The 17,571-nt window shown below is 36.7% G+C and overlaps 1 protein-coding gene across 4 annotated transcripts in view; it reads right to left on the reverse strand.

The window, feature by feature from the left end:
* Window positions 1-17,571, reverse strand: part of CBLB (Cbl proto-oncogene B) — a 76,630-nt gene that overhangs the window by 36,811 nt on the left and 22,248 nt on the right. For all 4 annotated transcript variants that reach the window (XR_014175328.1, XM_081952468.1, XM_081952469.1 and 1 more), the window contains exons 4-6: window positions 5,606-5,752; window positions 1,289-1,445; window positions 267-388 (exon numbers count right to left, since the gene is read on the reverse strand). Coding sequence is in view for 3 of the 4 variants with exons in the window: in XM_081952468.1 (XP_081808594.1) it covers window positions 267-388; window positions 1,289-1,445; window positions 5,606-5,752 (426 nt within the window). In the remaining variant the exon portion in view is untranslated. The remainder of the gene's footprint in view (window positions 1-266; window positions 389-1,288; window positions 1,446-5,605; window positions 5,753-17,571) is intronic.

Raw genomic sequence — 17,571 nt, forward strand, 5'->3', positions numbered from 1 at the left:
AAAATCTAGTTGTTCTCAACAGACCCCTAGCTAAATATGTTCAAGTTGTCCTGTTTCAACGTATTGTTCATGAGGATAATTATTATGAATTTGAATTACTTCCTCCCAATCCCCCTGAACCAAATAATCTCTTACTGCGAAGTTTCTGGTTGTAGTCCAATGTCATTAAATTATGAAATTTCCCAGCCATCCAGAAACATGACTAACTAGTGGCAATCTTCCATAATATACTAAAGTAAATTGGCAAAAAGTATTGAGTTCATTACCTTCCTGGTTTGGTGCTATATTTCTGTAACCGTGCTTTAACTTCATCATATGTCAGAAATGCCATATATCCAGGATGCGTCACAGCTAAGAAGTTCCAGTTTCTTAATATTGAACCCCAAGGCTAAGCATAAGTGAAATATATAAAATATGTATTTATATGTATATACTTAATATGTTGTATTTTTATCTCAATTTCCTCTAACAATAAAGAAAACATTTTCTGTAATACTTGCTACCTACCCATCAAAGATAACAGCCATTTAAAGTTAGTTACAGTGAAAAATAAGGCATGTTAATGTAATGTTCAGATTAAAAAAAATAGCTTAAAAGTGAGCAAAGAATTAAGAATCTGAATAGTATCACAAGTTAATGGAAATAATTCAAGGCTGAAACAATCCCATTTCAGATCCAAAACTAATGAAATATATAAGCTTTTATTAAAATGATGAAAGCAGTATCACACTGCAAGCCCTTTTGGACTATTTTATGAAAAGGAGCAGGGCTTCTGTTATCTGCTGCTTTCATAAGGCTGTTGTTCGCCTCTTAACATTTGTATCATGCCTAGATTAAGCAAATTTCTTGTTCTGAATAAAAATTTAGAGTAATTAAAAATAAGAAATGAAAGCAGCACATGAAGAGAAGGGAAATGGGATTTAATTGGTAACTTAACTCATGGTTTACTAAACCAAGATAATTATGCTAGATCAGTTTATGTTTTCATGTGAATTCATTATTCCAAGCAATAATTTTTAAAAATTTGTATGTGTACCTTTTAAAGTTTTATGTTACCCACAGAACTAGTAATATAACATTAATTGTATTTCCTCTGCTATGAAAAACATAAAATATATCAAATTTACTAAAAAGAAATGGTATCCTGAATTAAAACATCTCCTAGCAGGAAAAATGGATAGAAAAAAAATATAAAATCCCATTTGTCTAAAATTGCAAAATCCAGCTACAGTATGTTCCAATAATAGAAAAAAGCATGTTCAGTATTATTTCAGTTTAGCTAAATTACCTGAAATAATCTTGTGAAGATATCAAATTCAAAAACTGAAATATAGTCATTGCATGTTAGATCAATAGTAGACTTCAAAGCCATTGCTTCCAGACCAGAACTAATCTGATGCACCTCATGAAGACATTGTCGGAATACTTTCCAAGGCACTATGGTCCTATAATAAAGAAATAATATATATGTGTGTTAGATAAGACACCATTTTTAATTAGAAATAGTTGTCTTTAATAACCACTTGTTCAGCAACCATTCAAAGTTAAAATAGCACTGAATGAGGAGTTATGGTAGATTCCCATAATCATGGTCATCACAGTAGCCCCAAGATCATGTTGATTATGATTTGGGTGCTTTGCAATTGGCTCACAATTATGACATGGCAGAATCCTGCAGTTGTATGATTGCCATTTGCAACTTTCACTGCTGCCTTCTGACAGGACATTTCTCATTAGTTCTAGGCTGGTTGATTATTTTCCATCCATTTCTTCTTGTCCTGCCTTCAGGTGCTTTGGAGAATAGATTGACCCATTCTTCTTTGTGGCAGCCCCTTAGATATTGGAACACTACTATCATGTCACCCCAGTCCTTCATTCCATTAAACTATACATATCCCCTAATCATCTTTATTGCTCTTCTCTGCACTCTTTCTATAGTCTCAACATCTTTTTTATCGTGGCAACCAAAACTGGATGCAATATTCCAAGTGTGGCATTACCAAGACATTACAAAACAATACTAACTTTAGAAAAAGTATTAACATTTCATATGATTTTTATTCTATCCACTGTTAATGAAGCCTAGGACCATGTTGATTTTTTGGCAGTTGCAGCATACTGCTGGCTCATATTTAAGTGATTGTCTCGAAAGATTCCAAGATCCTTCTCACAGTTACTACTATTGAGCCAGGTATCACCTATTCCATACCTGTGTATTTGGTTTTTCTTCCTTAAATATAGAATTTTACTTTTCTCACCATTGAATGCCATTTTGTTAGATAGGGCCCAATGTTCAAGTCTGCCAAGATTCTTCCCTGCGTTTAGCCTATTTTCTAAAGTGTTGGCTATTCCTGCCAGCTTAGTATCATCTGCAAATTTGATAAGTTCCTCTTCTATCCCCTCATTTAAATCATTTATGTAACTATTGAAGAGTACTGGGCCTAACACAGAGCATTGAGGAGCCCCATTTCATACTTCCCTTCATTAAGGATTACACACTGAGTGCAGTTGGTCAGCCAGTGCAGTTGGTCATTATCTGGTGATAATATTGTTTAAACCACATTTTTCTATCTTATCAAGTAATAGGTTATGGTCTATTGTATCAAATCCTTTACAGAAGCACAAATAAATTATATCCACAGCATTTCACTAATCCACTAATTTTGTCACGTTGTCAAAGAATGCAATAAGATTTTGCTTATTTATTTGCTTATCTAACAACAACATTTCTATTTTACCTGAATTTTACCGTATTCACTCTTCTCAAGCGCATTAATGAAAGTATTCAAGAATCAAGAAATCAACTTGGAACTGAGATAGCAAGGAGCAGTAGATTTCGAGAGTACTAGGAAGTGGGCAATTCCTTGTCTAAAAAAACAGGAATACCTCTATAGCACAGAGAAGATGGACACTTGTAAGATATCATGGGTAAATAGCTAGGGTGTCGAAGAGTTGTATATAGCATTACTTTTTGGAAACAACTGTAGAAGGGAATAGAATTATTGCAAAACTGTGCTCCCAGGGCCCAACCCTAGATTTATTTAGGAGACTAGCACAGCCAATGTTATAAAAGCCATTAGGAAGTTCAGCAAGCTAGCAAAAACATATATTTCATATCCAATTCCTGGCAGACGTTATCAACAGACCAAAGCAATTTTATTCCAATTTCCTGATTGGAATGCCTGTTAAAAGTAATTATATATTTTTCTTCCAAATGTGCCTAGATTTACAAAGCCATTGCCTTTTCACACATCTTAGGCAAATGTATTAAATTTAAGATCAGATCTTCCTTATCAAAGAATGTTGTTACTCTTTTCTCTAAAAGGCCTTTTAGCCTACTTATTTGAACTGTAAAACAAGTGGTCTGCCTCAAAAAGATATTAAATATTTCCCTGAATGGGGCCAAATCCAAGATGACCAGATATCAGCCAAGTTAAGCAAAAACCAAGTAAACAAATGCAGCCTGCCTACATCTTCAATATCCTCAACTAAACGAATATTCAAAATGATAAGAGTTGTACAGTAAGAGCTTGCTGTATGTACTACAACATTTAATATTTGTGTTAGCGTGGCATTTAACTATAAATTATTTATTTTAATTACAGATAGTCTTCGATTTACAAATGGTCAGTTTAACAACTGTTCAGTTACCACAGTCTTAGAAAGGATGCTTTACGGCCCATAAAGCTCTTTCAGCCAACTTACAATGTTATGCTGCCCTTCTCTGTGGTAACATGGTCACATTTTGAGTGCTTGCCAATTCGGTCACATTTACAATTGGTTGCAGCATCCTATGGTCATGAGACTGTGATCTGCAATGGTTTTTTGCTGGTTTCCTGTGTTTTTTGACAGTTTCTGGCAAAAAACACTCATTTAGGAGCAGGGATTCACACTGATTTGCTTTGTGTGATTTCTTAATGATAGTGTGATTTAGACTTACCACTGTGCAACTTGCTTAATGACCACCATAACAAGAGATGTAAAATCAGGTCTGGTCATGTAGTTGTCTTACAACTGTCACAACGTACAACCAAATTCCAGTCCCAAATGTGATTGTAAGTTGAGGACTACTGTACATGTTTGAAGCTTATCATTATACTAACTCACTGATTATCATTCAGAATGCCCTAAAGAGGCATGTTTGCTTCATTATCTCATTAAAGCATGGTTGTAATTTAGTATTAACTGCTGCTTTTACTTTTTTGATTCTATTTTTGTTACTATTGATTGGTTTTTATTTTATGTTGTTTTGAGCCCGTCTTTTGTTGCTTCTACCTATTATTTTTGTTAATCATGTTTTGATTTCTGCCAATAATCATTAATACTGCCTTCTGCCTTTCCTTTTGAAAATCTTCCTAATAAGTGTTTGCTTCTAAATATTTATTTATTCATTTTTTACCACTTTATTATTTTTATAGATAGCTCAAAATGGTAAACACACCTAATATGCCTTCCTTTCCCTATTTTCCCACAACAACGTATGAGTGAGTTGGGTTGAGAGAAAGTGACTGGCCTCAAATAACCTATATCATTTATAAATGTAAAACTAGTATAACACTGATGCCACATTACAGTGGTTACTCAAGATTCTGTTGCTAATGGCAATAGCTTCTTTTGAATTTTTCACTTAATTCATACACATTGTGATTTTACTACCTATTACAAAGTTATTATATCTTCAACATTAGCAACATAGCCAGGTAAATCTTTGGTAAATTACGCACGATATGTAAAGACTTGTGGTATATACAACAAACCAATTCAACTATGTGTTCTTCATAAAATCTTCTATATTTAGTAATAATTTTAAAGTTTATTTTCCTATTGTCTATCACAAGTTTCTATGAAGAACTTATCACAAGTTTCTATAAAGAACGTATCACAAGTTTCTATAAAGAACTACCATTTGATAAAATATACTAATAAGATAAAACAGTTGAAATAAGATTGAATACTAGAGGCAATTTTCAAGTACAATGAAATATAGACTGTTGATTGGATTAGAACCATTTAATACTTTGTATGTTTTTAGTCTGATTACCATAATGTCTTAAGAATTTGGTTTGGAGTATATCTGTGCCCAAGTTAAAAAAGAAAACAGAAGCAAGCATTTTCAAACTAACTTTTTTATAAAAATATAGATTCAAATATATAATTTAAGGCAATTAGACTTGTTGATTAAAGGAGCTTTCATGAGCAGTAGGTTTCAGGTGCTTCTTTAGACAAGCAACAACCCTGTGGTTCTAAAACAATTCCATAGACTTTTAGTCTGCTTCATATTAGCAATTTTTGAGAAGTATGCTTGCATCAACCATTCTATTATCAAAAAGGTCCATTTAAAATGGGGGGGGGGGCAGAGAAAATGTCATTTTTTTAGGAATCTCTATTAAATGTGAAAGTATACCACAGTTTTTTTGTATTTTCTTTGTTTATTGCTTGCACTTATTTATTCAATTTGTAGCTCACTGCAAATAATTTGTCATTTGTGTTAATATTATACAATTTACATGGATGAATGTAAATGAAATAAAAAGTAATAAAAAGACACTCAAGTGAAATAACCACTAGCAACTCTACCCTTTATACTGATACAACTGATACTTACTTTTCTCCAAAGAACTTCTTCCAGAATTCTGCAGCATCTGCTTTTGTGATACGAAAGTTGTCACCCTGGAATTGAGCGTTAGGGAAGATTGCTTTTATTTCTGCAAGCATATGACTGAAGATAAGGGACAATTTTGTAAGATTTCGCCTGCCAATACAAAAAAGAAAAACAAGAAAAAAATAAAATCTGAACAAAGAAATTTCATTGAACATATAAAAATAAGGGCTACATAATACAATAGGAATTCCCCTTCCTAAGATTAGGAACTAGCAGTGACTCATAATTGGGGAAGATATACCTAAATATAAACAAGAAATGTAAAGGCAGAAGAGTAACCTGAGAATAAAACAGCTTAAATCATTGCTGACAAACAAAGAGCCACCACAGAGAAAGCCCTTCTCCTTGGTCCTGCTACATGAACCTCCTTAGACGAGGGAATTCATAGCATTTTGTGCCTTCCTGTTCTAAGGGGTTAGGTAGATGTGACTAGGAAAAGATGGTCCTTCAAGTAACCCAATCCCAAGGCATGTAGGGCTTTAAAGGTGACCTGGAAGCAAATTGGCAGTCAATGCAGCTCCCCCTGGAGAAATGACATAGGTGAGCATCAAGGTTTGCACAAAACTATGCAGGATTCTGTGTTTAAAACTAATTTAAGCTTCTAGATAGTTTTCAAGGGTAGCCCCATGGAAAGCACACTGCAAGAAGGGAAATGACTAGAGTGTGAGTGGTTCAAGGGAGTCAAGACAGGAAGGGACTAGGGTTATGAGTGGCTGTGAGAGGAATTGTTGCTCCAGGAAAGGGCATAACTGGCACACAAACCACAGTGCATGAAGTCCCTCCTGGTGAGTGACTGTGAAGAGAAGTCCTGAATCCAAGAGAACTCCCTGAGTATGTATTGGATATGTCTGGGCATTAACACCTCATCCAAAACAAGAGATGGCAATTCTCCATGGACCAACAAAGCTCAAATCCAGAGCCAGGTTCAGTTTCAGCCCACTGTTCCCCATCTATTCCATAACAGTCTCCAAGTACTATGAAAGGCAGGTCACAACATCAATTAACTCACCATGGGCTGAAACAAATAGCTGTCACCAACATATTGATGTTAACTCAGCCCATGGTGGTGGATAATCTGACCAAACAGTTTCATATAGCTGTTAAACAAAAGCAGGAAAAGTAGCGAGCTCTGTGGCATTCTGGAAAGTAGGAGACAAGGGCTGGATCGCTTGCTTTCTATCAACACTGCCTGAAAGCAACCAGAGGAAGGAAGTGAACAAGGACAACATAGAGATCCTATTCCCAACCCTTGAAGCCATTCCAGAAGGATACTTTACACTTTGGTTGATAGTACTGAAAGCCGCAGAGAGGTCAAGCAGAGCAAGGATGGACGCACTACCTCCATCCTGCTCTCACCAGAGATCAAAAAGCGCAAGCAATGCACATTTCCATCCCATACTAAGCCTGAACGATGACTGGAAAAGGTCTAGATAATCCATTTCATCCAGGAAACTCTGGAGTTGCCACACAACCACCCCAACAACCAATTCAATCCTGAATTACAAATATTCTCACAAATGAAGGTGAATATTCATGGATAATGTTGCAGGATCCAATCTGGGTTGATCATCAGGACCAGAGGTTTCGTCTTTCAAGTTTTTTGATTCGTGTTGGTGCCCATTTTCAGGAAACTTCTCTCTACAAAGATTCTCTTTAATTGGTACTTCAGTTGTTTAGGCTGATATTCAGGCTGAAGAGCACAGCAGCAAGTGATTATTTGTTCAGTATCAACTGTAAATCACTGTTTTTGTATGCTTAAATAAGAGTTGTCATTAAAGTTATCAGCAAAGAGGGTTTCTTAAATGACTGTAGGGAGGCACTTTGTCCATGTGTTTAATCCTCAAAGGTCAAAGAATGTTGCCCAATTGGTACTTCCTTCAGACTATCGGTAGCATATGACGATATACAAGTGAAAAACTGATGGAATAGAACTGGGACTAGCATTCAAACTTGTTTTATCCCATTGGAAATGGCAAATGCAGCTGATGTACTCTGTGGAGACAGATGATGTCACTTAGTGAGTTCTTTTGGAAAGCCTTTCTGATCTTGATCCTCACTGACATTTTTGCAGGCTTTAGCTGTTATACACTACAATTGTGCAAATTAGTGCTGCCTGTTCACCTGATCTTCTTAGCCAGCTAAATGACCATCGGCTCCAGTTGGTTGAAAGACATTATTAATTCCTGATGGAACCATGATCCCGCACTCATCTGCTTTTGAGGCAGGCTTCTATTACATCAGATCTATCCCAGATTTGCTAAGATTAACAACCACTGCAATGATCTAGCTTGGCAACACTATGCCTAGGAAGGAACCATTGATCCTGGAATGGGAGAAGGTACAACCACTGGAGCAGGAAGTAGCCGCCACTCAAGTAAATTGGAAAAGAAGTAGGCTTTGATACTAAATCCAGAGCCTCAATTATCATCACAAGCATTAGCCTCATTTAAACTTCCTAAGTCTGATGGGGCTCAGGTCAGAATTTATTTTTATTATCAGTTTCCACTACAGTAGAGTTGCTGCTTCTTCAAGAAGAACTTTGTTGCAAGGTTGGCTTGTTTAGTGGAGCTATGAATCACTGACTCCAATATATTGCACTTCAAAGGCCTCGGAGATGACTATGAATTATAAAAGATTCATGATCTATTATGTGAATTCTGCTGTTCTACTTAATTTATTAATGCCTTATTTTAAGCGATGGACTTCTATTGAGACTTCTAATTGGAAATTAGGTGTGCATATCATTGATATTTAAAGACAACTGAAGCGATTCCCAATACTACTGGGTCATGAGGTTGCTTCTTCATTCCATATGTCTTATTTTGTTGGATTTATAAGTATTTTTCTCCCTCTTTTCGATTGATTTTATTATAGAAATCAGGAGTGTACTGTGCTCTTCTTTAACCCTCTGAAAAAAGCTCAGCATAGGAACACAATCTCAGGTGACATTACTTGGTCTCCTCTCAGGGAAAGGATTATCACAATAGGCTGTAGCTAGTATCTAGGCTAACAGTATGATAGAGCATGTTTCTCAACCATTTCTTCACCCTCCAGGTCTGCAGATCATAGGTTGAGAACTAAGGTAAAGGTTCCCCTCGCACATATGTGCTAGTCGTTCCCGATTCTAGGGGATGGTGCTCATGTCCGTTTCAAAGCCAAAGAGCCAGCGCTGTCCGAAGACGTTTCCATGGTCATGTTGCTGGCATGATTAAACACCGAAGGTGCACGGATCACTGTTACCTTCCCACCAAAGGTGGTTCCTATTTTTCTACTTGCATTTTTACGTGTTTTCAAATTGATAAGTTGGCAGAAGCTGGGACAGGTAATGGAAGCTCACTCCGTTATGCAGTGCTAGGGATTCGAACTGCCGACCTTTCTAATCAAGCAGCTCAGCATCTTAGCCACTGAGCTACTGCATCCCTTCAGGTTGAGAACTGCTGTGATAGAAATGTTTGATGTTGATGCTGCAGCTTGATTGCTTCATTTTGCTGCAGTAACTTTGGGGTACTTTCCATTCCATTTAGTTTGACCTGTTTTTGGCATACAAAACTGCTCAGTCACATGTGGCTCACAGTACTATTCTTCCCTTTCATTTTTTCTATTCTCTCTCCAAGGCTTGTTCCAAATGGTGTAACCCCCCCCCCCCCCACACACACACATCCATTTACTCTTTCTTCTTCCTGGGAGAAGATTGAAGGGTTTTTTTTTTTAAAGAGACAGAAAGAGGTCTTACGTCTATCTTCATCTAGATGAGGTAGACATAACCTTTTCCTGTTGGCTTAATCTCTGTTGACTGAACAGCCAAAAACACATCACAAAAAATAAAATCTACTCCATCTTCTTCCTAGAGAATAGAATCATTTTCAGTTAATGAAGAATATTTTCATTGTCTGAACCGAGATAGTGGAACATCTGTTTGGTTTGGGTTTTTAGTTTTTTATTTGTCAAATATTTTTTCCAGAAGACTTTTGTTGACCAGTTATACTTCTGTGCTCCCATTTTCATTTCTGATTCTAACTTTTTTTTTAATATTGTATTTGTGAAATTCTAAGCATTAAAAGCTAAATGGAACAGTGCTTTAGCAGCAGATGGACAGGATATTAAAAAAGGAGTTTAAATAAACTATCCAATACTGCCACTTCAGGAAATCAATAAAAGAAAAGCCAATTCATATCACTTGAGCAAATTTATTTTCTTATTGTGTTTTAGAAATGTGATGCTTTAAAACTCTAATCATTGTGAATTGATATATAATGCTGAAGTAGATTTTATTTCCCCTACTCTCCAAATCTGTTCTGCTTTCCTTAAGAGGCCTTAAGGAAAAGGAGGCATTAATATCACATAAAAATGAGTGTAGCTATATTTCACTTATTGTTTTAATTAGCAATACACCTTACATGATTAACATATTCACCCAGTTTTAAAGTTGTATATCTTCAATATGCTATAAATAGCTTTTAACTGATAGTTTTATGTTTTATGTTTATGTTTTTAATTTGCTTTCTGTTGTAGCATACTATTACTGTGAAACTATTTACTGTGTTTTATTATTTGCATTAATGCTTTTAACTATTTTGTAGCAGTTTGTGGAAAAATAAGATAAACATTTAAGAAATAATGTAATACAATTATCATATCTATATTTACATTTGAAACAACCCTTCAGATGAGATTTTTCTCTCTTGAGAAAGTACATTAATGAGTAATTTAGAAGCCCTTCCAGAATGGACTCATCTACTGCGACTCTGTGATGTATTATTTAGCATTTATAAATCCCTGATTTATTTATTGCCTATTCTGTTTCTCCTGATCTTTCTGTTTTTATCTATTGGTACATTTCAATTTCTTTCTGCAGCTTATAAAATCTCAATTACTGGAAAAATGAAATAGTTTCCCTTAAAGGTGTTTCACCTGCACTTTAGTACATCTTTTAGAATCTTTATCATGTGGCAATTTTCAAATTTTGTTTTGAAGTCAAGGAAAAGAGGAAGCTTTCATGTTTGAAAGCATACATCTTATAAATGATAACTCCGAAACTTGTGTATGGTCACGTATTTTACAATTTGGGAGCGTAGAACCTTGTTCCCTTTCAAATTCTGGGCCATTGCTGCAAAGGAAGTACCAAGAATTCAGTATTAAACTGGTGCTTTCTGCTGGTATATAGTAGCAAACAATTTGATTGCCTTGCTGAAGCTCCGCAGCCATAATACTGTTTTATTTTTAAAGTTTCAGTTCTGATTCAATGCAGTGGAAGAAACAATGTTTTTACTTAGATTAAAAAAAGAATGATTATCCCATTCACTTCCATTCTCTTGCTTTTCAAAATAGCTCCCTTTTGACCTAAAAAAAATAATCTCTCCAAAAACCTTCCTACTCAAACAATAGCATTGCTGTTTACTAGATGCATGGACACATGTAACTAGGACCATTTTTTTTCTGTTTCAACCAGACGTATACTGCTTCTAGCTACGGGTAGATCTCCTCTGTAAAATCCCACTGAACAAACCTTACCTAAGTGATTAGTCAGGAGGATCAGAGCAAGATCTGCTAGCCAAGGGAGGAGCAAACTTTAGTACTGTTTCCTCTCCATTCTAATGCTCCACTCTTCAGACAAGTGGAAAATATTGATGCTCACCTCCATTAGCAATCTAGGAGGTGTGGGGAAGGAAGAAGAGCTGCTTCCTTCTGAATCAAAGTCTAGGACACATAGTGGATGTGCTGTAGGCCTGGGGCCACCATGTCAGATAACTCTAGACCTGAGCAGAGATGGCTGTTCCTCCATAGCAAGTTGCTAAACGTAGTTCACATAGTAGCAAAAGTCATGAATGCACAGTAGCATTGTCATGAACTGCAAAATTGAATCTGCTGGGCCTATTTATTGGCCTCAGCAGCACTGTCAACTGACTGGGTCTGTTTGTGCAGGATTATATTAGTCAGCATTGGTATCCTCTCAAATAGTAGAGCTCTTATGGATGAAGACCATAAGACCAGTTCCAAATTATACTCCTCTTAATTTTGGAGACTCATAACAACTTTTTTTTGGCAAAAGAACAAGCCTTATAAAAACAAAACACAGAAGGAAACTAGTTAGTCTGCTGAAATAAGGGAACAGAACAAGAAAGAACATACCGTAAAAAAAATATTGTTTTTAGAATTATTTTGGTAGTGTCCTCAACTTTCTCCAGTAAATATTACTGTCCTTGGATTTTCTTACAGCTTATCTAAGAGTTTTCAGTTGTGCCTGCGGTTAAGACCTGACAAGATTCTTTTCTGAGAAAAGACTTTGGATGCACTCAGGAGAACTTGACCTTAATGACAGCTGAGTTTTGGCAATCCCGTTTATTAAGCCAGACAGTGGCCGTAGCTATTGAGTTCTGGGCAAACATAAAGCTTGTCACACTGTGCGATGCAAAAAGAAAGGAGACAATGATCTTTTCTGATCTTTTCTACAGTGTCTTTACTTTTAAAGGCACTCTAAAAGTTTACAATAAGAGGAATCAAGAGCAAGTATCGAGTATACATACTTAATTAAAGTCAGCAAGCCATTGATATAATGGTTTAGCTTTCACTTGTTTATTTACCTTTTCCAAAAGTTGAATTCTGATGGTTTATTTAGGATGGTTGACTTGGAAGTTTTGAAATGTGGCACTTTTCATTCATCCTTGCACTTTGTGTTCTGTTCTTTTTTATTCGTTTTTATTTGTGGAAACTTCAGAATGCAGTTAAAATTGTAAAACGTTCAATGTTGATTAGACTGCTAAACCTTGTCGCAACCTTCTATTTGTGCTCTTACGAATTGTAAATTTTATTTGCCTACATTTGAACTATTGAGCTATTTATTTATTTATTTATTTATTTATTTATTTATTTAAGCATTTTAAATATAGAAAGTTATTTTGCCAAGCAAATTATGTCCATGATTCTTGAGTAATCATTTGCTACTAAATATTAAACAAGTAGTGTACAAAATGTAGCATTGTTATAATGTTCCTTCCTCCTGTTTTCCAAACCACAATCCTGTGAACTTGCTTGGACTGATAGAGAATGACTGGTCTAAAGTCACCCAACCAACTTCCACAACTAAGGGAAAACTAGAACTCAAGTCTCCCAGTTTCTATTCCAGAATCTTAGAGACACACTGATTCTTCCTCATATTTATATGGCATGTTATCCGAGTTAGAGCAAAGCACTTTAAGAGCATATGTAATACACATATCGTGTTTCCCCAAAATTACGACAAGTCCTGATAATAAGGTCATGCCACATTTTTCTGGTGGGCAAAAATATAAGCTGTCCCCCGCAAATAAGCCCCCTGGACAACCCCCCACCTCCGGCCAGGCAGAGCGCCGCTCACCAACCTAGTGCTATCCCAAAGGTGCCAAGCCACGGGAACCGGGGGGGGGAGGCAAAGGTGATTGCATTGCTTAGCACCTTCGGGATACCGCTAGGTTGGTGAGCGGCTCTGTGCCCAGCTGAAGAGGGGGGTTGCCGGGCAGCTGCTCTCTTGTGAGCGGGCTCCCAAAGAGCCAGGCACAGCCTCATGGGCGAATGGCTGTGTTGCGCTGTCGCAGCAGCGCAGCACAACAGGCATGAAGAGACCACACTCATGAGCAGCCACCCGGCAAACCCCCTTTCCAGCCGGGAACAGCGCCATTCACTGATCTAGGGGCATCGCCAAGCCGCGTGAGCGCCTGTTAGCCGCCGCCCAGCTCCCGCAGCTTGGTGCCTTCGAAATGGTAATGAATGGTGTTCTGCATGGCTGGAGGGGGGGGTTGCGCGAGAGGCTGTTCCGCTCTCGCTCACACGCCTGCCAGCCTCATGATGCCCTGGCCCAGCTCTCTCAAGCTACTTTGGCTGTTAGTTGCCTTACAGTATTGGCTATAATCCTTTAAAAAAACTCTTAAAATGTGGGAGCCAGGAAATGTGAAAGCAATTCTTAGATATTGATAGAATTTTACCTGGTTTATATGACCCCTGCCCAAATTCCAGTTGTACCTGATCCATCTCTTCCCAGAGGTAGACTTATTTATATTTAAATAGTTAAGTACAAAAACTACATACTTCACATATTTTGTGCAATAATCACATAATACACGTGATGTCACTTGCCTTCCTTGTCCTTCCCTGATGACAGAAGACCAGTTTGAATGTAGCATGGATTAAATACAAGACATTTGACTCTCTAAAACATGACTGGATAATCAAGGGTCTAGAAATAAAAGTCACAGCATAAGAAATATCAGAGGTTTTGTGCAAATTTCAATGCACAATGGAAGATGTGGTTGCTGATCAATGATGATAGATTCGAAGAAGTTAATTTCAAGCAAGGAATCTTTCAAGAAGATTCACTTTCACCAGTACTATCTGTCATTGCACTGATTACTTTGTCAACAATACTGAATAATAGGCCATGGCTTTCAAACACTAAAAACATCTGCCAGGCTTTTCCACCTTATTTACATGGATGACCTAAACATGTATGGAAAAATACCATCTGAAATAGCTCAGTACTATTAATCTATACAGCCAAGATATTGCAATGAAGTTTGGACTGGAGAAATGTGTCACGCTCACCATCAAACGGGGGGAAAATAGTGAAAATTGAAGCAATCAAGATGCCCTATGAGAAATAAAATTGAGCCTGGATTACTACAAATACCTGGGCATCATTCAAGCTGACAACATCAAGCACACTGAAGTCAAGAAAAAGGTTAGAAGTAGATACACAAAGAGAATGAAGAAGATCTTAAAGTCAAAACTCAATGGAAGAAATACCATCAAGGCAATTAACAACTAGGCATTTCCAGTTATTAAATACACAGCTGGAATACTGGAATGGACTCAAGCAAAACTAAAACCGTCGATAGGAAGACCATAAAAATAATGACAAGGAATAATGTCATTCATCCTTGCAGCAATGTTGACAGATTCTACTTAACAAGGAAAATAGGTGGATGTGGAATGTTGCAAACACATAAGATGATTGAAGAAGAAAAAACGGCATTGGAAGAAAATTTGAAGGACAATAAAGATCCACTGAAACTAGTATATCAGGAAGGCCTACTGATTACTGGAGAGACCAAACTGGCTTACAAGAGCAAATGAAAAACAGAAAAGTGACATGGGACAACAAAATATACACAGCCAGTATATTAAAAAAGGGGGCAGGTAAAGCAGGTAAGGGCTAACTGCAGGAAAGTTGAAGAGACTAAGGGGCTAACTCTGGCTGCACAACACCAAACCTTAAGAACAAATTCAACATCTCACACACAAAATTGCTCGGATTCATTCTCAGTTTGAACCCATGCATGGTGTAAATCATGTGAGGTGCCTGGGGAGAAGTCTTGCACAGTTATCTGGGATCAGTTTGATCCTGTTGGACCTGAAAAAGTGGACAGGATCGTCAATGTTATCAGTGTAACCACCTGCCAATTAGCTGCTTGTCCCGCCTAGTTGGTGAAAGCCTCCAGGATGGTGACCATAAAATAGGTAGTGATAAACTCTTTACTGCAGGAGAGGACACTTCCGAGGCCTTTTAAGGAAGCTCTAGTTCTCCCCCTCCTTAAAAAAACATTACTTGAGGTCCAGCCCACAGTTTCTCCTTTGTGGCATGTCGCAGAGCTTCATCTTCTCTCCATTCTTTTTTAACATCTCCATTAGGTGAGATCATTCATCACTATGGGTTGAGGTATCATCAATACTCTGATGATACTGAACTTTGTAACTCCACCTCTGGTGAACCAAGTGACGTTATGGCTGCCCTTTTGCAGTGCCTAGAGGCCAAAGGGGACTGGATGGGGGACTACAGGCTTCAGTTGAATCCTGCAAGACCAAGACGTTGTAGGTGCAGGGAACTTTAAGATCTGAGACTTTAATATCTTTAGTTCTGGGTGGGGAAGCACAGCTCCCAAACATACCCAATCTGCAACTTCGGGGTTCTCTTTGACTTGCAACTCCTGCTCAAAAACAGGTGGCAGTTGCAGCCAGAGAGCCTTTGCACAACTTTGTCTTGTGCATCAGTTCCAGCCTTTCCTGGATAAGGTGTCCCTGTACTCAGTCACTCAAGCCCTAGTTATTGCATATTTGGATTACTGCAATGCACTCTACATGAGTTTATCCATTTGGAAACTGGTGCAGAATGCAGGAGCACAGGCAGTTCTTAGGGCCTCTAGAGTGGCCCATGTTATAGCTCTGTGAACTGCACTGATTACAGATTTGCTTCTGGGTGCACTTCAAGGTGTTAATTATTGCCTTTATGGCATGGGTCCACATTACTTGAGGAACTGTCTCACCATAATGGGACTGGCCTGCCCCACCCACATGGACTAGAGGGGCATATTGAGGATCCCATCAGTCAAGAAATTTTGATTGGTGGGGTCGAGAAGAGCCTTTTCTGCCACCGCTCCTGCCATTTGGAATATCTTACCCTGAGGTGAGATTGCTCCTACCCTTCTGACCTTCTGCAAGATCCGCCTCATTATTATTTGTGTTTTGTTCCTTTTTCTGTTTATTAATCAATAAGCAATAAAAACAAATTAAAAATATAGATTATGCATAACTTCTTGGAAATTTCATCGACACTGTAGTTAAGAGAGTTTTTAATGTTACAATATAAAATGCATATGTATCTAATAAAGCTATATCCTAAGATTAAAACTCAATTTTTAAATAACATTGTTAATCTCTATTTCCCATTTTCACATATTCTGAGGACTTCAAAAGCATAAATTTACAATTATTTGTTCTTACTTCATAAGTATCTTGGGGACTGCACTGTTCCTTAGCAGTATATTTCTGGCAATGGAAAAAGGAGTGATTGTTGCCATTTCATAAAATTGGAAGGAAAAACTTTAATTCTTCCTTTTATATTTTAATCCCATTTTGGTTGCTTAAAGCTTCTTAGCCATCAAAACAACCCACATTTTATAGGAATCTAATTATCTTATGAAGGACTAAAGCAAATGCAAGGTTAACCAAAAATTCTTTAAGAACAGAAAGACATTTTCATGTTCAGAGAATGGAAGACTTTTATAGCAACAAATAATGATTTACAGATTAAAACTCTTTAAAATGCAATTGATACCATTATGTTTTTATGGAAAGGGAATGTCAAAAACAGCACTTAGGGATTGCTAGTTATCTACTCTGTTAACACATTCAAGTGTTAATTTGGCAAAAGAAACTGAAACATGGGTCTGCTGTTCTTACCTGCCTTTTAATTAACCACAAAATATATAAACAGGAAATCTGTTCTCAGTATGTTACACTATATAAATTTTTATACATATGTTTGCTATTTTCACAATGGCAACAAATTTTAATTATTCAAGATTTGTAAGTTGCAATGCATGTAACATAAAAATCTCCAAAAATTGGTCGTAGAGTTAATCAAACTCTAAAAATTATGTTTCTTCTCTATCATTTCATTTTTCACAATTAAACATCAGGTCCAGACATCAAAAAGAAATACTTTGCTGGGACAATTCATAGCTACTTCCTTTCACAAAATCCTATACATAAATATTATAAAATAATAATAATGTAATTCTTAATAAGCAGGAAAAGATTGAAGTTTCAATGTTAAATAATTTTCTTTCAATAAATATTACAATTTATAGACATAAATTGTAATATTTATTGAAAGAAAATTATTTAAAAATATACAAACTGGGTGAACTATAAATAATACATCTATTTGAGTTTTAATGTCTGCTTTTAAGGGGTTCAAGGCAACTTATATTAAGGTAAAGTATTATATAATAAAAAAGCTTTTAAACATATACATAAATAGCCATGATTTAGTTAAAATTAAAACTTGAATTAACTTGTTTGCAATGTGATATAATTCTCTAGGCTGGTTGAAATAGTCCCTTCATTTCATCAGAAATAATACAGCATGGTATCTTCAT

The sequence above is a fragment of the Natrix helvetica genome (assembly GCF_964273705.1).
Source record: "Natrix helvetica genome assembly, chromosome: 4".
NCBI lineage: Eukaryota > Metazoa > Chordata > Lepidosauria > Squamata > Natricidae > Natrix > Natrix helvetica.